The 25,240-nt window shown below is 45.1% G+C and overlaps 1 protein-coding gene across 21 annotated transcripts in view; it reads right to left on the reverse strand.

Moving 5' to 3' along the window:
* The window catches only part of SMARCA2 (SWI/SNF related, matrix associated, actin dependent regulator of chromatin, subfamily a, member 2), a 176,926-nt gene that overhangs the window by 87,358 nt on the left and 64,328 nt on the right, over positions 1 to 25,240 (reverse strand). For 20 of the 21 annotated variants that reach the window (XM_005296768.5, XM_005296771.5, XM_005296765.5 and 17 more), the window contains 8 exons: positions 23,097 to 23,260; positions 21,293 to 21,359; positions 20,540 to 20,650; positions 11,381 to 11,623; positions 10,935 to 11,048; positions 6,953 to 7,060; positions 5,793 to 5,879; positions 4,316 to 4,362 (listed from right to left, as the gene is read on the reverse strand). In XM_005296768.5, the coding sequence (XP_005296825.1) occupies positions 4,316 to 4,362; positions 5,793 to 5,879; positions 6,953 to 7,060; positions 10,935 to 11,048; positions 11,381 to 11,623; positions 20,540 to 20,650; positions 21,293 to 21,359; positions 23,097 to 23,260 (941 nt within the window). Of the gene's footprint in view, positions 1 to 4,315; positions 4,363 to 5,792; positions 5,880 to 6,952; positions 7,061 to 10,934; positions 11,049 to 11,157; positions 11,624 to 20,539; positions 20,651 to 21,292; positions 21,360 to 23,096; positions 23,261 to 25,240 lie in introns of all 21 variants that reach the window. The other variant, XM_042850632.2, reaches the window with a different exon arrangement.

Genomic DNA, 25,240 nt, shown 5'->3' on the forward strand with positions numbered 1-25,240 from the left:
ATGTAGAACTGTAAGGGTCACTCTGTGTTGACACCATGCCCAAAGTTTAATGACTTCCTGGCAAAGAGGGGGACAATCGAGCACCCCTTCCTTGTTTGTATATTGCATCACAAATGTGCTGCCAGGATTTGCATCATGGCGTTTCACAGATGAGCAGGAATGCTATGCAGGCCAGTCTGATGGCTCTACATGGAAACATCATGGAACTGAGTTTCAGATCGTCCCAAGACCATGTGCCTTGCATCTGCAGATTGTTCTGGTGGACACCCCAGCCCGTCTTTGATGAGTCCCTGAGAAGAATCATTGCTGGGGAGGGGACTGAGAATTATGTCCCTTTTCTCATGTTCACCAGGTCTAACCATCAAGTAAGGTCTCACAGAACTTGAAGCTACACTGTGATCCTCCTGTTCACACGATGTCTGGATGGGATGTCTACGGACCTCAGTCACAGCTGTAAAGTCCCTAGATGAACTCTGTCAAGTGGTGTTGCATATGTGCATGCTGACATGTGACCTAAAAGTCCCAGACACAAACATATTGTCGTCAGTTGACTTGTCTGTAGGTCGTTTACCACTGGTTGTCCTCTGGCAGGTAGGTTCTTGCCAATCTGGACTCTATTAAAGCCCCTATGAACTCTAGTGCCTGTGATGCTGTGAGAGACAATTTCTCATAGTTTAGAAGGAGTCCTAGTTAAGAGAACAGGGACAATACATATTGTAAGCCTGTCAGTTTCCTGAACCTGCCCCGATCAGCAGTCATCCAAGTATGGGTAGGTGTGGATTCCCTGTCTTCTTAAATGCACTGCCACTACTACTAGGTATTTCATGAACATTCTCAGTGTAGAGTAGACTCCAAAGAGTAGAACTATGTACTGATTCCCAGTGGGGCCAACCATGATCTTATGTTCTTCCTATGGTCAGGGTGGATAGCTATGTGGAAGTATTCATGATGTAAATCAAGAGCCAAAAACCAGTCTTGAGCTTTGAAAGATGGAATGCTGGAGGCGAGTGTTACCATCCTGAAACTGAGACAGCCTATGTATTTGTTGAGTCTTCTCAGGTGTAGCATGTGATGAAGAGTCACTTCCTTCTTTGGACTGAGGAAATCCTGAGAGTAAAAATCTCTCTTCCCTTGAACTCTTTTGTGATCTCCTCTACAGCTCCTAGAAGAAGCAACAACTCCACTTCTGCTTGTATCAGGCCCTTGTGAGAAAGGTCCCTGAAGAGTAGCCATGGGCAATGATCTCTAACACCCATCTGTGTGATGTCAGGGCAGACCACGCTGAGTTGAATGGAGTGAGGTGGCTTCTGAAGGTCATGCGCTCTCGACTGGGAATAATGTGGCTCTCTACCATTTTGTCAAATCTGCTGATGCGTCAAAGTAGTGAACTGTGTTGCCAAGGAAAAGAGAGGCTGGCACCTCTTGTTTGTATCTCAGATGCTTTTTGGCATCATATTCTGTCCGTTTAGGGTGGTAAGTGTGCATTGTCTCAGTTGCGGTGAAGGGCAACATGAGCCAAGGTGTAAACCCCCAGAGTACAGGATAGCTTTGGAATTCTTCAGTGCATATAGAGCACTGTCTGTCCTCTCACTTCACAGCTGTCAGCCTTCCAAAGGCAACTCCTCAATCGTGGCCTGCACCTCTCTCATGATGCCCGATGCTTGGAGTCACAAAGCTCAGCACATGATCATCAGAATGGCCAGTGTCCAACATTTTCATCATCACCTGCAAAGACATCTTGACACTAACTGCCCTTCCTTAATTATGTCCAAGCGTCTCTCTGCTGTCACGAGGGAGCTTTGTGAGGAGGCATATTAGCCAAATATGACTTCCAACGTGGGACAAGGTAACACAGTATGGCAGTTAGCATGCAGCCATAGCAAAGCTGAGGAGTACAACGTCCTCCCAAACAGATCAAATTGTTAGGGTTTCTTGCTTTTGCTTGACCTTGACTTCTCTTGCATGATCAGTACAACTAAGGAGCCCTGAGTGGGATGAGTGCAGAACTCAAACCTCAAAGTGTGTACCTGGTACCTCTTCTCAACTCAATTCACCATGGTGTTACTTTAGCTGATATCTACCACAAGGATCTGTCTGGATCTAGCAGCCCCTCTCTAATAGGGAGGACCTTCCTAGCTGGACCAGAAGCTGACAAGATGTCTAACAGCTTATGAAATTTGTCTAGGATGATCCATGCCTCAATCTCCAGAGTTTCAGTAATCCTCACAAGGAGCTACTGAAATGCTTTAAAGTTGTCTTGCACCGGTACCAAGGATACCACCCCATCTGTTGATGAAGCAGAAATACTTCAGTGTGAGATGGGCACTGATGTTGCTATGCTCCTGCATCTGGCTCTTCCTGGTAGTGAGGAGTCGAAGGCAGGGATGCCACTACGGAGAGAGATCTTCCTTTTCCTCCATGCCGACAATGGCAGGTCACTCCTTCCCTCCGCCCCCACAGTAGGGCTACGATGGCATACCGTAGGAGTATGGTTGATTTGCTGGGTTTCAGCCAGTCAGTGCCAGCCTCGGTGGACTGATCAAGATAGAGATCTGCAGGAGAAGCCTGTAGGGTTGTGGACCTCAAGGGAGAGGGCTTTCTACTTGATGATGGGGTGAATGTGTCCTGGTGACGTGAGGAGGAGTAAACCCCTTCCTGGGGTGGTTCCAACATGTAAGGTGCTCTCGGTGGGAAAGTCTGTATAGATGCAGGTGACTCAGTACTACTGGTGGGCCACATTCAGCTGCAGTCCTATCCCCTCCATGAGGCTGGGGTCAAGGCTGAGGACTGCATCGCTGGTACCAATGGAATTTGCTGCATCACAAGCTCCTCCTTCCCCGAGCCCTCAACACTGGGCAAGGATTGGTGGACTCCTCCCCAGAGGCTTTGATGTTTGCTCTTATGAGAGGATATCGAGCTCCTTCTCAAGCTTCTGCTTAAAGCAGCCCTCTCTGTGACTGACTTCAACACCAGAGGTGTCCATTTTGGCTTCAGCGTTAATGCGGAGATCAACTTTGATGTTGAAACATTCCTCGATGCCCTCTTCTCTGTGCTAGTAGGCGACACTGCCTAGCAGCTCGATGGCACACTCGATGATGCTGGCTTCTCCACTAGTAGGGTTCTGGAACTCATTTCCTCAGGGTCTGAGGAGACATGCACAGATTGTTCCAGAAGATGGGGTTTCAACCTTGCATCTCGTGATTGCTGTGTAAGCATCTGCTCAGAATATGCAATTCCCTCAGGCAGAAGAGATATCTACTATGTCCATCCCTCAGGGGTATTAGGCACTGCAACATGGACAGGTTTTGAAGCTTGCAGGTTTTAAATCTGTCACAATAAGGAGCTCGGTACAGGGGGGTATGAACAGTAGAGTTCAGTCCAGATAGGTTGGATCAGTTCATGGCTGTTGAACATAGTAGATTAGAAGTGGTTCTGAAGACTATGGAAGATACCGCAAAAACTTTAGCCTGAGCTAAGAACTAGTTGGTTGCACATTTGCCAGGTACTGTCTTGCGGCCATGGATGGTAAGAAAACTGAGGGAGGGTTATGGCTGCCCCACTGTTCATGCCCTCATACAGAAGCACAAGGAGGGACAGTGTACATGGATGGTACTATTCAAAAAACTCCTATCTCACATTCATGAGGCATATACACAACCAGAGTAGATCCACACTGACACATACTCAAAGAAGAATGTTTGTAAACAGATACAGCAAGGAGCAGAAATCCTTTCCACCCTACTCAATCCTTGGGATTTTTGTGGCGGAAGAGATCCTACTCCCAATCACTTGTCTGAAGTCAATGGAACTCACACACACTCATTGCCATGAGGAGCTCCTCTTAATCATTTGCCAGGCTAAACTCCATCAAGTACCCAGCCACTGGAAGTTATCTGCAAAACACGAGGCTCCTTTAAAGTCAGCCAAGGAAAAACCTGCTCCTCATTTAGATGTTGGAGTAGATATTGAGCCTGCCCTGACCGTCACAAAAAACAGATTGGAGCCTGGGAAGTCTCTAGTTACTACACGAGTACAAAAGCAGCTTTAAATTGCTGCTTCCAAGAAGGAAGCATCCCTTTGGAATAAGCAGCAGCCTCTGAGACTGCATAACTCCAGATGACATGAGGAACCATTTAGAGTACAGAGAAAGTTTTTAATTGACCAGGGTCTATAAGATACATTACTTCTAACTGTAACATTGAATTTGTTTTGCAAACTGCTTAGTTTTGATACCACAACTATTGAAAATAACATAAAACATCCTGCGCAATGGTTTCATTACAAATATACAATGAAGGGGAAAAAAAAGATTTACCCATTGATAACACCACTTGAATAGCCCAAGTGTTCAGCAAAGGACTCCTGCAAATAATATAAATGGATTATTAGACACCGAGATTATACAGTAATCCGAGAACAGTTATCTTTATATTGAGCACTATAATTATCTGTTGAATGCTAGGGTTCAAGCCTCATTACCACTCACACACCTTTGAGTCTGCCTTATGGTACAAGGGCGCTGTTAGAAAATGCATGGCTTGTAGGAATGATTTCCCTCAGTGTGCACTTTACCAGATTACAACTATAGTAGAACTTAATTTGCACTAATTACTGGGAGACCCATTTGCAAATTATTGAATTTCGTGAATTAGCAAGTGAGCAAACAAAAAACTCAATGATAATGTATCACAAGATGTACTTTGTTCATTTACTTTGTGAACTGTAGCTTCATTTTAATTATTTATAATAATAATTCATAATGTACTAGTACATTTATGTTTTGTAAAAAGAACAAAGGCTCAGTAATGAGACACCTTACTGCTGCATGGCTATTACGTTTTTGCTAAACAATGGGGAAAGACCACCTTGGTGTGCCTTATGAAGGATTAGCAGAGTGGAATTAGTGAGATTCCAATGCAAGGGCATTTAAAACCAAAACTTGTATTTCCCATTTTAGGCAAGTTCACATATACATTACATATAACTAATGGAATACAGTCTTGGAATCATATTGAACACAGAAATTCCCCCTAATAAGATGATAGCCCCCAAAAGAACAAGCCCCTCATAAGTCATTTAAAGATCCAGCTGAAAATCTGGTGACTCCACTCTTTCCAGTTATACTGCTGATAGTCATGCTGTTGCATCCACATCCACCTGTGCTGTTATGCCTACAGAATCATGTGTGAAAATAAATCCAGAGAGGAGGAAAGATTGAGTGGACAGATGCACATTTGGCCCTCTTGCTAAAAGCACTTAATTTTGTACCATGGGAAAATTGGGCTGTAATATATGTTGGCATCCATCAATCACATTTTTAAGGAACTAGCCAGAGCTCTGAAGCTGAATCCTGCCAGGCAGATATAGCATATACATACAGGTCCCTGAGTGTTTTTATTTCTCTCAAGTAACGTAGCTGAGATCTGTAGGAACTCCAAAGTTGAGAGGACTCTAAGGACACCGTAGAAATACTGCCTAGACATAGTGGTAATCAAATGAGTACATTCCCCAAACTTGCCACTTCTAGAAAAGTGACAGTGGCAGGAGCTTCTCCTACCACATATGCCTCAAAATCAAGAGAGAAGAGTGTATTTATTCGGTAGTAAGCACCAAGTTTTAGAAAGTTTCAGAACCCCTCCTCCTTTAGTAAATTGCAAAGAATAGATAAAAATTAAGACTTGAATATGGCCTTGGTTAGACTTTCATACATGTGTAATTCTCTAACCCTGGTTTTCTATATCACTAGCGATCCATACAGAAAAGACTAAGCAAAGTGAACATGACAGCCTTACCTCAATATGCTGAAACATATATGGGTGATTGCATATCTTTCTCAATTGCATGATAGTGTTCATAAGAGTTTTCGCCCCACCTTTTCCCTAAGGGAGGAAAAAATATAAGTCAAATGGCAAAACTGAATTGCTGGTAACTGAAGATTTTCAAAAATCTAAATGTCTAGGGAGGCATTCTATATTTCTACACCAAAGTTGAAGGCCATCTCATGCAATGAAATCTCAGAGTTGCACAGGAAACTCCCTGAAGAAGCTATGTAGTAAAATGAAGTTAGTTGTCCCCTCAAGTCCATGTGCAACCTCCATTGTCAGAGGTGGTATGGTCTAAGAGAAAAACGTATGGAAGATCTGAAAGAAATCAATGGAAGCGTACTGGGGTCTGGGGTTTGTATCTAATTACAGTGGTCGAGTTGGGAGGCAATGTCTGTCTGCCATCTAGATTTATGGGGCATATAGATTATGTGATGTCTAAACCCTACATGTTGGGCATGATTCTGTTCAGCTTCTTTTCACTTCTACAGTGCCTTCCTTTGGCAGTTACCTGAATCTATCTGCTTCTCTGTCAACCACAAGAACAACACACGGTTCTAAGCAGCTAAAATGCTCTAGAGGTAGCTAATAAGGGATGATGGGTCTTAGGTGGGGAAGGGAAACTAGTACTGGAAGTTGGAGGGGGGAGATTAGCACTGACTGGATTAGCACTGACTGAACAAGGAGCCTGGGAATCAAACGGGAAGCAGGAGGAATTAGAGAGTCCAGAGGAGTGGGATTATTATTTTTGGTGTGCTTTTCAACACTTTTAATAAATAACCTGATGCAGCCAATGTGCCACAATCGCAGTTATTTTACACAGGATTCCCTATTAGGTTTCAGCTTCTTAGGGAGGTTTTGTAACACTGCACCCAGAAATGCATCTTTACAATTATATATCAAAAACAAGGTCAGGTTTTGCATTGTGAACGGAGAACAAAGACAATTTTTTTTTTTTGCACAAACATTTCAGTTGTGGGCAAATTCTTACCCCAACTGACACAACTGCAGTAGAATATCCCAAAAAGTTTACTTCTTTTTTTAATAAGCAGGCTAGTGGGGACAGTCATGCATTCAGTAAACACACCACCATAATGTATTGTTGTTAAGTATTATAGTTCCCTTTGTACCTTCTTGTCTTTCTCAGAGCCATCTGTGAGGAGGATTCCCTTTGCTTGCATATGGCGATAGAGAATCTTCTGAAGAGCTGACATGTCGCATTTGATCACATATTCAACCTAGTGTGAAAAATAGCAATAGATAAATGGAGCACAGAGTTTTGCCAGGCTATAATAATGTTAGGATGATTTAACGACAGGTCTTTTCCCCTCATAGGGACACCTATATCCCAGCAGCATCTTACATCTCCCAGGGAGAAAGAGAGAATTGTAAAGTGGCCACCCATACTCTTGGAATCCAGATCCACTCATTGTAATGGTTGTCTCCAAAGTTTATCTTTGGGTTCCTTGTCTACTGTAAATTCTTTGGTCTCTCTAAGCATGAGCATTCAATGCTGTTCAGCAAAGCAGCAAAAAAAGAGAGATTTTTATATTTTCTCTTTCTATAATTATACAAGAGCTCTCAAAATGAATGGCCAATAACTTGTGAATTTTCTTTATTACACTTGCAAAACATTTTTAAAAGATCAATTGTGGTTGTATACCTGTCACAAAACAGTGAGGTTCACATTCAGCCCTAAGTATCATGCCATTCACTAATGTTTGGATGGAAATATGTTTTTTTTTTCTAAACATACAAATAAGAATGAGGGAACTGTTTTCAATTATAGTAAAGTATGCTGTAACCCCAAAAATTCAACTCATGTAATATTGGCTGAACTAGCTAACTTGTCTTTAGTATGTTCTGATCACGTATCAGCCTCAAAGCCAGTAATACAGGGTGTTTTTTTCCTATATAATTTTAAACACACACACTTTTCTACAAATTAACTCATGCATAAAATCTGGCTTGGTATATGCTCTCTGTGTTTTTAATAATTAGACTAAAAATCATAATACACACACAAAGCCATATTAATGGCTAGAAATCTTGAAGGATGTGATTAAAAGTAAATCAGCAAGCCACCTAATGTTTAATAAACTGATTAAAATATGATTGGGTTATTTTCAGCTCAGAGGATCAGGAGGATGAGGTCACAGATGAGAGAGAACTGAATATTCATTTAGTAGCTTCTTTATTAAGAACCTGTCAGACAAGATGGAACTGTCATTAGCCCGTCTTGTGTCAACAATTCCAATGCACCACATTGGACTTGAACACTTTTTTTTTAAATAGGGGGATACAACCACAACTACCCTAAACTAACACTGTTAAGCATTTTATCAATCCCTCTTTTTTAATAAAGCTACTGAATATTGTGGCTCTCATTGACAGTCAACGGGGAGAAATCTGAACTGCAATACAAATTTAAATAATGGGATTGTACTGGTAGAAATTCAGTCAGGTCTCAAATCTGAGTATGTTCCAAGCTAAAATTAATCAAAAATGTTGCAAAGGAGGCTGGTATGAACACTATATGTTGGGAGGGAGAAGGGCATAATTGCAATAAAGTTCACAACACTTAATTAAAGATGTGTATTATATGCCCCTTTCATTAAATAAATTCTACTACTGAGCTGGTTTATATCTTCAAAATGCTGATCCAGGTCAATGTTCGTACGTCACAATAAAAATCATGTAACAAAGTATTCCTATTACTACTTACCTCTAATTGTTTTGGGTTTAACTGGGGAGTCAAATATCCCCCAACCCCCATATTTGAAGCCAGACCTGAATTTTACAACTGCCCCCTCTGTCTACAGTGGGACAAATTAAAACCCCGGATGCCTTCTCCCCACAACTTTCACCTGGACTTGAATGCTGTGGTTCTCAACTATTCCTCTTTCAGCATTTGTGCTGTTTGCATTTTGTTCGGATAAGACAGAGATTGTTAGACTGCCGCCGGCCAGAGAGGAAAAGCACTGGCAAGTCCCATTTGGTAGCCAGAGATCCATAAAGGCTCTGCCTATTTCTTGTAATTAACACAGTATGTACTGAAATAAATGTGCCAAGAAATGTATCTAACATAACTAAATACAATGCCTCCTTGTTGCTGATTATTTGGGAACTAAGGTCGAATCTTGCCAGTTTTTCCATGTAGTTCAGTGGGAATAGAACTGGGTCCACAGTAAGCAAGGGCCCACTGTGTCACATTTACAACATGAGATGCTGGCGGAATAACAAAGAAAATTAACAGAAAGAACTTTCCAAAATCTTAATGTTCTATTTTGATTGAATTCATCCATTTGCCTCTATATTTACAGAGTTAAGTCTCGGGAGGCTGGAAAGCAATGTAAGCAGGAGTACCCCTCTTAGCATCTTGACCATGGCCAGGAGAAGCTTGTGCCAGACAGTCACGCCAGAATGGGCGAGCAAAATGGGTGTAATTCAGGACTCCCTTATGCTTCCAGACTACCTGGCACATATTTTGCCCTCCTGAAGGCTGGCTTCCAGGTCCTGGAGTTCTCTCATTCCCAGCACAGTATAACAGATTGCTAGGGTGAAATTTTTTCTGAATCACATCCTATATTTACAGGTTGCACATAGCATAGGAATGCTTATATAGGAACTGACTGTGACTTTTCTGCTTCCCAGGAGTTAGATCCACCTCCTCATAATGCTACTTAGTTTTCTCTGTGTGTAAGATCATTACTGAGGAAGTAAATGGAGGATTAAACTGAGGAAGTAAATGGAGGATTTACACTCTACCTTGAAATTCCCTCGGTATTTTAACTGTAAGAGCCTAAGATTCATGTTCTAATCAAATTGAGCCTTACGTATTTTAAAAGGAACGTGAGGAAGCAAAGCCAGCCTATAAATTGATACTCTGTAATTAAGTCCAGGTTAGTTCTGTATTCTCAGTAAGGTAATGGAGATACTAGGCCACAAATTGCTAACTGTTGTGAAGTTTGGTTGTGACACATCCTCTGCTATCTAGCACATTGATCTTGTGTAATGCAGGAATGGCAAAATATAGTTTTCAATGTTCACTTAATATCGATGCAATGCTGTTCCTTTTTATCCATCTCTCTCCTCCATTGATTTGACTCCTGAATGTGCTTCAGAGAGCAGAATTTTTGTATATTTCAATCATATGCCCACTCACACTGATAGAACAGGTTTAAGGGAAGGGAGAAAGTCAAGAGTAATTGTTTTCTTTTGCAATATATTACTTTTTAGGCTTAAATTTTAGCTGTATATAATTGAAAGGACAGAACTAGGATCAGCATTTGGCACGGGCTTGGTATGTCAGAATGGTACAAATGGTTTGATTCCTGCATCCTCCAAATTCAGTTTGGGATTCTAACAGGGTGTAAACTTTGGCACTTGCACATTTATACAAAGATAAAGTAACCTAGAGGATTTATATATGCCTCTTGTAAAATGTGAAACAAATCCTTCCAACTGTAGAAGGAGCCAAGTTGGATTTTTTTTTAGTTATCTGGCTCTGAAAAATTCTGAGATGCATGACAGCCTGGTTAAAAGTTGTGTGTAAGATTCAAAAAACTCCACAAGACACAGTGTTGGAAAGTTTCTGACTCCCTAATGCAGAATCAGAGTCTGTTACCCTGACTAACATGGTACTTTATGAGTTTCGATTATTTCAGTGCAACTATCGGGGAGTAAAAGTGGCAGAATCTGACCCTCAGTAATCAGTCAGGCTGATTTTTATTAATGCCCTGAATATAAATACTGTGGAAATAAACATTTTATGTAAACCAGTTTTAGCAGACACGGTTAGCTTTAAACTGTACTAAAACTATATTATGGACTTTAGTACTGACAGTTTTAGCAAAAATTGTCAAACACAGGATTTGGATGAAAGACTGAGCACACAGGAATCCTCTGCCAACTTCAGAAGTCCTCACTTATAGCTTTTTCTTCTTTGTAAAGGGAAATCTTAGTTAATTTAAAGATTTTTCTTAAAAATTAGCTGGTGGTTCTAGGGTAAACTGAACAGCTACATTGTATGGTGGTTTAAAAAATAAAAAATTGTACAAAAATCCCAGACACTGGGGAACACATTTTTCATGAAATCCTCCTTCCACAAACCTTTTCTGGCAGTTGAGATTCAACCTCTTTCTTCAGTCTCCTCAGCAAGAAGGGTCGTAACACTTTGTGGAGACGTCTGATGATCAGAATAGTCTCTTCCTCATTTAAGTCCACCTTCACAAATGTAATTATAAGAGTTACTACAAGATAAATCTGTGAACTGTGTCATATTGTGACTATGTGGGAGCTTATACCTCATTACAAATACATGTGCAATATTTACCCCATGCTGTACTCTTGTATTTTATTATTAAACAGGACTCCGCGTCCAGAAAGAGAAATTTAAGTGAAGAATTGTAAAGCTGTAATGAAGGTGACAGTTACATTAGGATGATAATTCTGTGAGTACAAGGGACAGTTCAGATGCTATTCCTACATCATGGGTTCCATTTTGTTTTCATCCTACTGTTTATTTCTGATTAGATTTAAGCAAACCGTTCCAGTACCCTTTCTCCAGTCATGGCAAATGGAGCATTAAACCACTGTTCAAAGGTGCTGCAGCTCTTGAAAATGGTGGGGAGGAGGAAGTTGAGGAGAGCCCAAAGTTCAGGCAACTTATTCTGCAGTGGTGTCCCAGTCAACAGAATCCGTCTAGGAGCCACGTAGTGGGTGTTCAAGACCTGAGTCAGCTTGCAGTGATGGTTCTTCATTCGATGGCCTTCATCTACTATCATATACTTCCATCGAATCTGCAACAGGAAAAAAATCTGGCCAAGTTAGTGAACTCAGGGAAAAGCGAACCTTTGACATGGAGATGAGACACTACCAGAATTAGTGCTAAGTGCTTTCCACCAGCAGTAAACAGGAAAGAGAGATTGGGTTTTGGCTATTTTAGCTTTACGGGTAGTGCTTGTTGGGGATCAAAGTCCAATATAGTGTTATCCAGGCAGCACTGACCTTGTACGTAATGGAGGAGGAACAAACGGTGGCTAGGGTACAACTGTATCTGAGCCTGCAACTGCTAACAGCTCATTCCCCCATTAGGATCTTTCACAGGGTGGTGTCCTTAGGAGACCTAATACTGTAGGGTCAGGGTAGGAATTATTAGGGGAATTGGAAAAACCAAGAACTCTAAATGAAGTTGTCACAAGTAAAAACTCAGAAGAAGCAAGTACACGTTTTCAAACAGGCACATAAGATAGCAACAATGCACATTCTTTTAGTTCAGCCAAATCCTTCCATCTAACTTAAATGTGAGGAAACAAAACTGGACAAGGTAACCAGGGCATTTCAGGCACTGCAACTTCTTAATGAAGGCAGCCAGCAATGGATGTCACCCCAGGAAATTTCAGCTCCCACCATGAAAGATTTAATGCAGTCAGAGCAGATGTTGAAACATGGAGATCAATGCCATCTACAGCCTAAGAGCTGAAGACAAGGAACAAGAGTGGGCAAAAACTGGGGGACAGAAAAATGCTGCAGACACAAAACAAACTGTTGGGATTTAATATTAATTATTTTTTCATGCATGCAAAGATGTACTAGGTGCCTCCCCAAATGAGTCCAGGCAGCATCTATGCTCCAAAAAGCATGTAAACTACATTGAACATGACAAGTCAGAGTCTTAAACATACAAAAAGAATGAGAGGAAGGGAAAGGAATGACAGGGTGACAATAAGATCACAAGGTCTCTCAATGAGGCATTTATGCACATTGTCGGTATGCTTTATGTATATCGAGAGTACTACTGATACCTTAGTTGCACATTTTCAAAATACATCCACTACCACTGAGGCATCAATATTCACATGTTAGTTTGAGAGTTTTTAAATAATAACACCACAAATACTTAGGAGACATTTAGATTAAGAAAACTGGATCCTTAGGTGATGTAAAGTTTTCTGGATATCAAATTTTAGGCTTAAGTTATTATGTGGCCACAAATAAAACCCACCACATAACCAGAAATTTTGTAATAGGGGTCAGTCTCTGCCCAGAAACACAGAACTGGAATAGCAGAGGTCACAGATTGAAGAGCAGGATAAATACTATTACAAAGCGTAGAGAAGATCCAGGGACTTTGCTTTACAGAACAGAGGAACAAATATGATCACAGCTCAGGGAAAAAAGAGTTCAGGACAGTTGGTAATTTTTTAAAGAGACATTATTAAGGGTACCAATGTATAGGAAAGATAGTAGTATGGTAAAAGGCCACCCTGGCTTAATCAGGAGACCGAAAACTCAAAAAAGAGACACAGAGGAAGTGGAAACTAGGTCAAATTCCAAAGGATGAATACGAAACAATAACACAAGCATGTAGGGACAAAATTAGAAAGGGAAAGGCACAAAACAAGATTAAACTAGCTAGGGATATAAAGGGTAACAAGAAAGCATTTTACAACCACATTGGGAAGCAAGAGGAAGACCGGGGACAGCGTAGTCCCATTACCAAATGAGGACAGAAGACAATATCAAAAAAATGCAGCAATGGCCAAAGTGTTAGATGCCTTTTCTATTTCAGTTTTCACCAAAAAAGATAGCAGTGATTGAACAACTAACATAGTGAACATCAGTTTAAATGGGATAGAATCTGAGGCTAACACAGGGAAAAAAACTTCGAGATGTGTTGTTCATGTCACATTGGGTGTGCGCGCGCCACGTGCACGAGCGTCGGAAACTTTTCCCTTTGCAGTAACCATCAGGCCAGCAGGGCCCCCGCCTGAGCGGCGCCACTGCGCCGTGAATATATACCCCCGCTGGCCCGACCCCCTCCAGTTCCTTTTTGCTGGCGACTCCAACAGAGGGATAGGAGGGCGGGTGGTGGAATGGACGTGAACATCTCGAAGAACAACAGTTACGAAAAGGTAGATAACAGTTTTTTCTTCTTCAAGTGCTTATTCATGTCCATTCCACATTAGGTGTATCACAAGTTTACCTTTGGAGGAGGGTAGGAGTCACGGAACATTTGATCGGAGGACCGCCCCGCCAACCGCCGCATCCTCTAAGACCTGCTGGTTGACCGCATAGTGGGTCGTAAACATATGCACCGACGACCAGGTTGCTGCTCTGCAGATCTCCTGGATCGGGACCTGTGCCATTGGGTGGGAAAACACCGAGCCCCCTGAAAACCCTGGGTGGAAGACAGAGATGGCTGCCAGATGCACCTTGATCGAGGATGGGGCCAGCCCCTGCTGCTTGAGGTGCAGTACGTACTCTAGAATGGTAGGCACCAGAGCCTGGCATGGCTGAACCTGTTGGGGCCCACACCAGCACGAGAACCTCTTCCACTTGGCCAGGTAAGTTGCCCTGGTAGAGGGCTTCCTACTACCAAGTAGAACCTGCTGCACAGGGAGGGAGCACTGGCTCTCCAAAGCGTTCAGCCACAGAGCTTCCACGCCGTTAGATGCAGTGATTACAGGTCAGGGTGGAGGAGCCACCCTCCATCCTGCGTGATGAGGTCCCGGTGTAGAGGTGGGGTTATCGGGGCTTCCACCGACAGCTCCAGGAGTGTGGTGAACCGGTGCTGGCGAGGCCAGGCCGGGGCAATGAGGATGACCGCTGCCCCGTCCCTGCGCACCTTGAGCAGGACCTTGTGCACCAGAGGGAGTGGGAGGAAGGTGTATTTCAATTCCACTCCCCACGGGATCGCGAACGCATCTGCTATTGAGCCTGGGCTGCGGCCCTGGAATGAGCACAACTACAGGCACTGGGCGTTGCCCCTGGTGGCAAACAGGTCTACCCGGGGAAACCCCAACTTGCGGAAGAGCGAATACATGACATCTGCTCTGACCATCCACTCGTGCATGCGGTTCGACCTGCTGAGGTAGTCCGCCACTTCGTTATGCACCCCCGGGAGATATGACGCCTCGAGATGAATGGCGTGAGCTATGCAAAAGTCCCAGAGGAGGAGAGCCTCGTGGCAGAGCAGCGAGGAACGGGCTCCGCCCTGCTTGTTTATGTAAAACATGGTGGTCGTGTTGTCCCTCAGAACTGTCACACTGTGACCACTCAAAGTGGCATGAAAGGTCTGGCAGGCTAAACGAACCGCCCTGAGCTCCTTCACATTGATATGGAGTGACCGCTCCGCTCCTGACCATAAGCCCTGAGTCTTGAGGTCCCTTAGGTGAGCACCCTATCCAAGGTCTGATGCGTCCGTCACAAGCGTCAGGTCTGGCTGTTGTGCAGCAAAGGGGATGCCTTCGCAAACCACGGTCTGGGACAGCCACCACCACAGGGAATCTAATATGTCCCCCGGGGCAGTCACTACCAAGTCCAGGGGGGTCCCTGCCTGGGCAGCATACACGGGCAAGCCAAGCCTGCAGCGTCCTGAGTTTCAGTCTGGCATGCTTGACCACGTGTGCATGCTGCCATGTAGCCCAGCAGCCTCAGGCAGCATCTGGCCGTTGTAGTGGGAAACTGGCACAGGGAGTTCACTGCTTGCTGGCTGGCCAGGAATCATGATACTGGGAGGCTCGCCTTTGCCTGTACCACATCTAGGACCATCCCTATGAATTCCATTCTCTGCATTGGAATGAGGGTGGACTCAGGGACGTTGACCAGGAGCCCCAGCATGCGGAATAGTCTCAGGGCCACTTGCATGTGGGACCAAACCTCCTCTTCAGACCGGACCGCCAGGAGCCAGTCATCGAGGTACGGGTAAACTCGGACCCTCTGCCTCGTAGGAAGGCCGCCACTACCGCCATGCATTTTGTGAACACCTGTGGGGCCGCAGCTAGGCCAAACGGGAGAACCGTGAACTGGTAATGTTCTTGGTTCACAGTGAAGCGCAGGAATCGGCGATGCACCGGGTGGATGGTGACATGAAAGTATGCGTCCTTCATGTTGAGGGCAGCGTACCAGTCCCCCGGATTCAGGGAAGGGATGATGGTGCCCAGAAAGGCCATGCGGAACCGGGCCTTGACCAGGAACTTGTTGAGCCCGCACAGGTCCAGAATGGGTCGAAGGCCTCCTTTGGCCTTGGGAATGAGGAAGTAGCAGGAATAGAACCCTTTCTCTCTTAGGTCCCTTGGTACAAACTCTACCACCCTCGCCTCTAGGAGCATGCGAACCTCCTCTTCCAGGAGGTGCTCGTGAGAAGGGTCCCTGAAAAGGGACGGGGAAGGGGGGTGGGGGATAGGCAGGGAGGAGAACTGCAGCATGTAACTGCCTCGCACCATAAGGAACAGCGAACGGTCCGATGTAATGCTGGACCACGCACAGGAGAAGCGGGACAGGCAATTCAGGAAACAAGGGGATGGATCCGGTGATTGGTTTGGTACACTGTCCTCAAGTGCACCTTCAAAAGCCTGGTTTAGGGCTGGGCTGAGACTTATGCTGGCCTTGGCTCTGGCCCGGCCTATTGGAGCTATTGTTATTATTATTATTACGCCGCCTCCTGTTATCCCCATTTGGCCTGCAGTAGGGCTCCTGCCTAGGACGAGGTTGGTAGTGATGCTGAGGAGGCGGCTGTGACTTGAAGGGCTTTCTTTGGGTCGCCGGGGTGTGCACACCCAGCGACTTGAGTGTAGCCCTCGAGTCCTTGAGGCTATGCAGCTTTGCGTATGTCTGGTCTGAAAAGAGCCCAAACCCTTCGAAGGGGAGGTCCTGGAGCGAGTTCTGGACCTCAGGCAGCAGACCTGACTCCTGTAGCCACGCCGAGCATCGCATGACCATGCCAGACGCGATTGTCCTGGCCGCCGCATCCACCAAACCCAAGGATGCCTGGAGAGAGGTCTTCGCTACGGCCTTGCCTTCATCCACCAGTGCCGTAAACTCCCGTTGGGAACCCTGCGGGAGGCTGTCCTTAAACTTCCCCACAGTTATGTCTGTTGAGGATGGCCTGTTGGTTAGCAATCCTCAACTGGAGGCCCCCTGACAAACAGGTCCAGGCACTTCACTTCCTTGGCCTTAGGGGTCAGGACCTGCTGCCCATGGCACTCTTTCTCGTTTACCGCCAAGACTACCAGGGAACAGGCGCTTGGGTGGCAAAACAAGAAGTCATACCCCTTTGATGGGGCGAAGTACTTGCGTTCCACACCTTTGGCTGTTGGAGCGCTGGAGGCCAGGGTCTGCCATATAGTCTTATAGTTCGACTGTATGGTCTTAATGAGCGGAAGTGCTATTCTGGATGGACCCTCTTGGCTCAGAATGTGCACCATGGGGTCCTCCTGCTCTATCGTCTCCTCGGCCTGTAACCCCAAGTTATGAGCAACCTTACGCAGCAGCTCTTGGTGGGCTCTGTGGTCTATTGGTGGTGGTCCTGATACCACTGTGCCTGCCACCGCTTCCTCCTGCTGGTCCCCTTGGCCCCCCTCCCCCGAAGGAGGGGCTTCCAGCTCAGGCCCAGACAGCTGACCCTGGGGTGGCACCGGATTCAGTGCCGGTTTCTCCAGTCTCTCACTCGGCGACGGTGCAGGTGGTCTGGACGCCGTAGCTTCCTGCACAGAGGAGCGTCGGTGCGGGGACCAGGACTGGTGCACCAAGTAGCTGGCCCTGGAGGGAGCCCTTTGTCGCTGGTGGTAGGCCCAAGGGGTCCAGAAGGGCCAGTGTCCCAGCGGTCCCCACTGGGGTTGCCACCCAGCCTGGTATTCTGTACTGTCCAGTGTGGGTAACTGTATCGGCCCGAGTCGGCGCCGGATTCCGGCGACGCTGAGCACAAAGGCCACGGCGGTGCCGTCGACCTGTGCTGGTGGGAGGCCGACAAGCGGCTTCTTGCCGATCTTGAATGGGACCGGTATCACTGCTCGCGGGACCGGTATCGGTGCTCCTGACACCTGGACCGGAACCGGTGACTTCTGGAAGCCTTCGGCGATGGTTGGCTTGCCTTCTCCTGGTGCCGGTCTCTGGAGGGTGCCGGAGTGCGTCGGGTCCCTTACACTAACCCCGTGCGTTGACTCGTCTCCGGTACCGAGGCTTCCTTCTGCGTCAGGGGTAACAGAGTCCACAGACTCGACGCTCGACCGGGACCAACGCTGGGAGGGTGTCCTCGAACAGCACACCATTGCCAGCTTTCCCCTCGACGACACCGCGGGCCCGGGTGCCGGAGGCTTCTCCCTGTTTGGGAGGGGGCTCACCGCCGACAACCCGACGAGGTCCTTCACCGCCTCAAAGGTGTCAGGTGTGGAGGACTGATCTATTACTCCCTCAAGCCCATCGTCCTCACTGAGTTCACTTAGGGCTGAACTCAGTGGGGCTTGTGGCACCAGTGCCATTGGTGCCGGCCCCAGCACAATGTCCATCCCACTCTTTCCGGTGCCTGGGCCCTTAGATGGCGCCGGTCTCCTTTGTGGGGAACCTCCGCGCCCTTCTTTTGGTTTGGCCTTGGGCCGCACTGGGGAGGATGAGCAGTGCTGTGGCCTACTCTTCTCCAAGGCCGACGGCTTGCGGTGCTTATCTGACACCGGGTCTCTTGACAACTCCGGGGCACTCCGCACTGAGGGGGCTGGAGCCGGCGTCGGGCGCTCCAGGCCTGATGGCTGCAGCGCTGCCTCCATCAACAACTGTTTCAAGCGAAAGTCTCTCTCTTTCTTTGTTCTAGGTTTAAACGCCTTGCAAATCTTACACCTCTCTGTTTTGTAGACAACGTAGACAGGAGTCGTGGGAGTCACTAACCAGCATGGGCTTGCGGCACGTGGCGCAAACCTTAAACCCATGGGCCTGTGGCATACCCCATGGCCCAGGGTGGGTGCTGGAAGCCTCCAAGCACCTAATCTATTAAATGTCCACAACAATAGAATGCTAACAAACTGATAGCAGCTAAGTACTCTAAAGCTAAGGGATTGCTTCTCCTACGAGAGGTTGTTCCAACATCGCCATGGACGGTAAGGAGGAACTGGAGGGAGTCAGGCCAGTGGGGGTATATATGCACGGCGCAGTGGCGCCGCTCAGGCGAGGCCCCGCCAGCCCAACAGGTACCTCTAATGGGAAAGTTTCCGATGCTCGTGCACGCAGTGCATGCACACCTAATGTGGAATGCACGTGAATAAGCACTCGAAGAAGAAGAACAAGTTAAGAATTATTTCGACTAATTAGAAGTCTTCAAGTCAGCAGGGCCTCATGAAATGCATCCTAGAATACTTCAGGAACTGGTTGAAGAGATCTCTGAGCCATTAGGAATTATCTTTGAGAATTCATGAAGAATGGGAGAGAGACATAAGAACTGGAAAAGGGAAAATATAGTACTTATCTATAAAAAGAGGAATAAGGACAACACAGGGAATTATAGACCAATCACTTTAATTTCAGTATCCAGAAAGATAATGGAGCAAATAATCAAGCATTCTATTTGTAAGCACCTAGAAGGAAATATGGAACATTCAACACAGATTTGTCAAGAACAAATCATGTCAAACCAACCTAACATCCTTCTTGTGAGTGGTGGGAAATGGTAGAAGTCACATATTTTGATTTTAGTAAGGTTTTGAAACCATCTCATATAACCTCCTCATAAACAAAAGTAGACAAACATAGCCTAGATGAACCTACTATAAGATGGGTGCACAACTAGCTGGAAAGAGTACTCAGAGTAGTTAGCAATGGTTCACAATTGAGCTGGAAGGGCACATCGAGTGGGGTCCTGCAGGGATCTGTTTGAGACTGGATCTATTCAATATTTTCATAAATGACTTGGATAATGGCAAAGACAGTACACTTATAAAGTCTGCTGACAATACCTAGCAGGAAGGGGTTGCAAGTACTTTGGAGGACAGGATTAGAATTCAAAATGATGTTGACAAAACTGGAGAAATGGTCTAAATTAAATAGGATGAAATTCAATATGGACAAATGCAAAATACTACATTTAGGAAGGAATAATCAAATGCACAAATACAAAATGGAAAATGACTGCCTGAGAAGGCATACTGAAGAAAAGGATCTGGGGGTTACAGTGGGTCACAAACTAAATATGGGTCAACAAGGTAATACTGTTGGACAAAGCGAACATCATTCTACGATGTATTAGCAGGAATGTTGAAAGCAAGACACGAAAAGTAATTCTCCCACTCTATTCAGCACTGATAAAGTCACTACTGGAGAACTGTGTCCAGTTCTGGGCACCACACTTCAGGAAAGAGGTGGACAAATTGGAGAAAGTCTACAGGGGAGCAACAAAAATTACTGAAGATCTAGAAAACATGACCTATGAGGAAAGATTGAAAAAAAATAGGTTTGTTTAGTCTGGAGAAGAGAAGACTGAGGGGGACAGCGGGGGGAAAGAGAGACACACACACATGATAGAAGTCTTCAAGTATGTAAAAGGTTGTTATATAGAGGAGAGTGATAAATTATTCTGCTTATCCACTGAGGATGGGACAAGAAGTAATGGGCTTAAGTTGCAGCAAGGATGATTTAGGTTCTACATTAGGAAAATCTTCCTAACTGTACATGTCATTAAGCACTGGAACAAATTATCTAGGGAAGTTGTGGAATCTCCATCATTGAAGGTTTTTAAGAACAGGTTAGACAAACACCTGTCGGGGACAGTCTAGATAACACTTAGTCTGGCCTCCAGTGCAGGGGACTGGACTAGAAGACCTATTGAGGTCCCTTCCAGTCCTACATTTCTATGATTTCTATGGGCAACATAATAAAAGTTTCATGCAAGACACAGTTTGGTGACATGGAGAAGGGTTTGCAGTTAAGAAGTGAGAGAAATCAATTTTTACCTTAGCAAGAATGTGTTTATCCTTTATTATGTATTCGTAAGTAGTTAAAAGAACATTAAATTTTCCACTTCGAAGCTGAGGAACAAGTGAACGACGCATGGCAGGTGTCCCCTGAAAGAGAAGAGAAGAGAAAATAAAATAAAATAAATGATGAAGAAAATAATTGTATATAGTCCTCTGCTATTTCTTACAATCATGGGTTAGCAGAGAAAAGGTGTTTGTATGAGTGAGCTAAAACGCAAAATCAAACTATGTATTTGACATATTCCAGATCCCTTCAGAATGGTTTCCCCAATGAACATCATGGGAGGGAGAAGAGAAGAGAAAAATTACAGTAATCTCATACCAGGAAACTAGCTGCTGGACTCTGTTTATATGGAAGTAGCAGCAGTCAGTCTATCTAGTCTTCTTGGTAACTGCTTGACTTTATAGGAATAATTAGAAACACAGTAGCCTAACATTAAAGTGTTCAGCAATATACAAAATGTGTCTTATCTATCATTTGTATTACTCTCATCAGAAACCTTGCAATATGATCATTAACAATTTTCTTCTGCATTTCACCATTTGAAAATAATTATGGTTTATTATAGTAATCTGTTTGGGATGATTAACTGTCACTGTTTAGTACATGATGCACATGACAAAACTTTACAGCCAAACAGAGTTTACAGATTAGCTTGGGAAATGAGGAAGAGGAGGGTCTATTTTTCACTCTTTCAATTTTCTACACATAGAGAAAGCAAATCAAACCTTGTAAGAAATTTTCACCACAGAAGGAGCCCATTTGTCAAATTCATATGTCCAGTTGGATAAAGTCCTAGGTAAGAGATTAAGAATATGAACAATTTAGTATAATATCTAATTATCTGTTTAAATCTAAGGTATTATTTATAACTTTGTCACCTTAATACCTCTTTCACAATGAAAGCTGAGTCCCCAACAAACTTCTTACTTACACCCACATCTTTGCCTTGAACATGTAGACTGAATATTAAAAAGAAAACATACAGATTTTGATATGCTATATGAGCCATCTTCATTTGAGATGTGAGGGGAGAATTGATTTGGGGAAAATGTCTTTAAGTTTTATTTAGAAGTCTGTTTTGGCCCTGATTCAGCAAAGCACTTAAGCACATGCTTAACTTTAGGTTCATGTTAACACACCTACTAAAAAAGCTAGAATAGATGGCTCTGCACAGAAAAGACATATCTGTCATCTCATGCTGCTCAGCTGTAACACGTAAAACTTGCAACTTCTCAGATATAGCCCCACAAAGTCCAAGGTAAAAGGTATCAGTGCTGTTAACTTGTGATGATGAGCTATTAGCACCCAGCACCACTGCTGTGTCAGTCAGCCACTTATATACCTTCATTTTTGCACTATGTGATTTCAACTGTACTGAATAGTCTTAAAGAAAGGCTAACGGAACTGGCAAAGTACTTCAGGTCTGAGCTCCTCCCCTTTATAAACTTAAAAAAAGACAACAACAAGTACTTTAAAAACATCAAGTTTCAAGTCTCCATTGTACTCTTGAAAAATCGATTGCACCACTTCCTTCCCCTTGGAAACACTGTTTTAATAACAAGGCTCTCCCCCCAATCATGCATTTCTTTTTATGTTTGAGCCTGGCATCACTAGTGTCGGTAGGATTGTACATAACTCTGGAAGTTAGTTAATGGTTGCTGAAGCAGAGCCAGAAGGTGGGGCACTTCAAAGTAGACCACATAAGGTATAATAATAATTAATATAACTTGTATTGTGCTAACACCTACAGATACCACCAAGCCCCAAATAACTGGTAACTTTCTTAGCCACCTTCTAATTAGAATGCCAAAGCCACTCCACAGCCAGTTGTAAGATATGTATCACTTAGGGACAAAAAAAACACTACAGAAGTTTTACAGTACTCGATAATGTCTCTTTAAAATAATCTGTTTCAAGAAACCAAAAACCAATTCCTGCAGAGACCAGAGTAGAGCACATTCAGAAAAATCACAATAAATAAAGGGAACAAAATAAGACAAATAAGAATACACTGGGCAGAGGTTGGAGATCAATGGTTAGGGACAATAAGCAACTCCACATCAGACAGTTACTTATACTATACTTACAAGAAAATCCAGTGTTGTTAAAGCACAATTACCTAATATTTGGTGGGGTGCCTTTTAAAGATCTAATAATAGGCTGAAAGTAGCACTTTAAAAACTGAACAGGGAAAACTGCAGCATGTAATATAAAAGAGAAGAAAGGTACATTTCCTCTTTTGTGGATCACGTCAGGAATAAGTTACACTGAATAAGAGATACCATATAGTTGCCTGCTGAGTGGACAGCAAAACTAATGGAACTAAGTGCTTTTATCATCCATCTGGTCATCCTCGCAATGCCAGCCAATCAGTGTGGCAAAATAATCAAGACTAGATTGAGAGTACATACTCAATGTAGTCCCTCTGCGTGCTTCATCTCACCGTTAAGTGAAAAACAAATGAGTGCTCCTAATAAGCCAATTTGCAATGCATAGAAAGATAACAGTGGAATGAATTTCTTTACTTACGAAAGGGGAACAATGATGAGATAGGGGCCATTGAGTCTTTTGTGCTCCATCAGATACGTGATGAGTGCAATAGTCTGTATGGTCTTTCCTAGCCCCATTTCATCAGCTAAAATTCCATTCAAATTGTTATTATAAAGTGAAACCATCCATTCCAGGCCCTGGATCTGAAATGAAGAATAATCGCTTCAATTATCTGAGAGCTGCACAGGTAATTAATTCTATATTACTGAAGTAAGGCTTTCACTTCACTTACTGCTTTGGTGCTGGGTTTCCTTCAACAGTGGATGCACTGGGAACCACCAGCACATAAGTAATATCCCATCATATGTGCATGAAAGTCACTGCTGATATTTAGGTCCAATATGGACCAAGCTTCAGAGTTCTATTTTGTACAAGCAGAAGATTTTTTTATATTATAGGCAGAGTTGGTAGCAATGCCTATTGTGGTGGGGCGGCTGCCCCACGCACGGAGAGTGTGGGCTGGGGCAGGCCCGGGTGCCTGCATGTCCCGGCAACCAATAAGGGAAAGGCTTGTTGCGAGCCAATCAGAGCCCAAGTTGGGGATGGCCCATCAGGGCCCAGATTGGGGACGGCCAATCAGGGCCAAGCTTAGCCATATAAAAGACTGCTCAGGGCAAGAGCAGTCAGTCTGTCCCAGGCCTTCAGAGGGGAAGGTCTGTCTCCAGAGCTGGGAGGCCAGCACCATGGACAGCGCAGTGCAGGCCAGCCTTAGAGAGCGGGAGAAGGTCCTACCCTGTAGCCTGCCAGGCAGCAGGCCTGGAAGGGAAAGGCCTAGCGGGGAGGGCTGTTGGGGAAGCGGTCCAGAGGAGTGGTCAGAGAAGGAAGGAGAAGGAGGACAGCAAGGCTGTTGCTAGAGGGCCTCTGGACCAGGACTCAATAGTGGGCGGGCCTGGGTCTCCTTCCACCCCCGCTTCCCCCTTTTGTTCCCTTTGGCCATACACTCAGCCATAGACTGCAGGGAGCGGCCAGTCGGAACCATGCCAGATCCTGGACTGTAGGGATCGGACTTAAAGGTGTGGGACTGTTGATCATCCCCCGCCCCCCGGAAGGGGGCGCGAACAGACAGAAGGACACTGTCGGAGGGCAGTGTTCCAGAAAGAGGACCCTGTGCGTCGGGAGCACAGCAGGTCCACACGCTGGTGGGATGACAGACAGGACACCACCAGAAGGAGGCGCTCTACTGGATCGAACCGATTCCCCGAGACGATCAGTAGGAGACGCTGCGGTGGTGAGTCCTAACCCTGTCACACCTATAGTTGAGGTTGCTTAATACTTTCCATTACAAGACTGTTTTTCATTTGCTTACAACTAGAGTCCTGTGTTTTTTGCAAATGTGAAATAACACAAAATAAAGAAAAACATATAAGATGAAAAAAGCCTCAAACTCACCTACAGCATCAGCTGCTGCCCTGTGCAGCAGGCCTGGCTCCCCACTCCAGGTGTTGTGACCCAGCACATGTCAAGCACCATTCAAGGTTTGTCCTGGCCACTCCTCCATCACAATGGCAGAGGGGAAGCTGGGCCAAATCTGAGTGAGCAACATGCACCAGGTCACAACACCTGTAGTGGGGAGCACAGGCGCTGGCTTCCTTCTTTTCCCTGTGGGTGCTCAACCCTGCTCAGTCCCAGGCCCCTCCTCCTTTCCACCCCCTCCCCTGAGCACACCCTGTCCCGGCTCCTCCCTCTCCCCCCAACACTTCCTGCACGCTGGAGAACAGCTGATCGCGGGAGGCGCTGGGAGGGAGGGGGACGAGTTGATCGGCGGGGCCACCAGCGGTGGGAGGTGCTGCGGGTAAGGAGGGAACTGGCTGCCAGTTTTTTTTCCATGGTGTTTCAGCCCTGGAGCACCCACAGAGTCGGATCCTATGGTGGGGAGCCAGGCCCAGCCCTGCAGGACAGGATCTGCTCCTGTGACGTGTGTGAGGAGGGCTCATTTTGCAATACCAACCCACAGGGCCTCTCGCTCTCCTCCCCCAGGGGCATGACCTAACTCCCCCCACCACATGGCTAAAATGGATAAAACAAAATCAAACAATTCTCGAAAAATAAAATGAAAAATTATAAAAAATAAACAGTTTTGCAGGATTCCATTTATAACTTAGTCAAATTTGAACTGTTCAGGC

The sequence above is a fragment of the Chrysemys picta genome, chromosome 6 (assembly GCF_011386835.1).
Source record: "Chrysemys picta bellii isolate R12L10 chromosome 6, ASM1138683v2, whole genome shotgun sequence".
NCBI lineage: Eukaryota > Metazoa > Chordata > Testudines > Emydidae > Chrysemys > Chrysemys picta.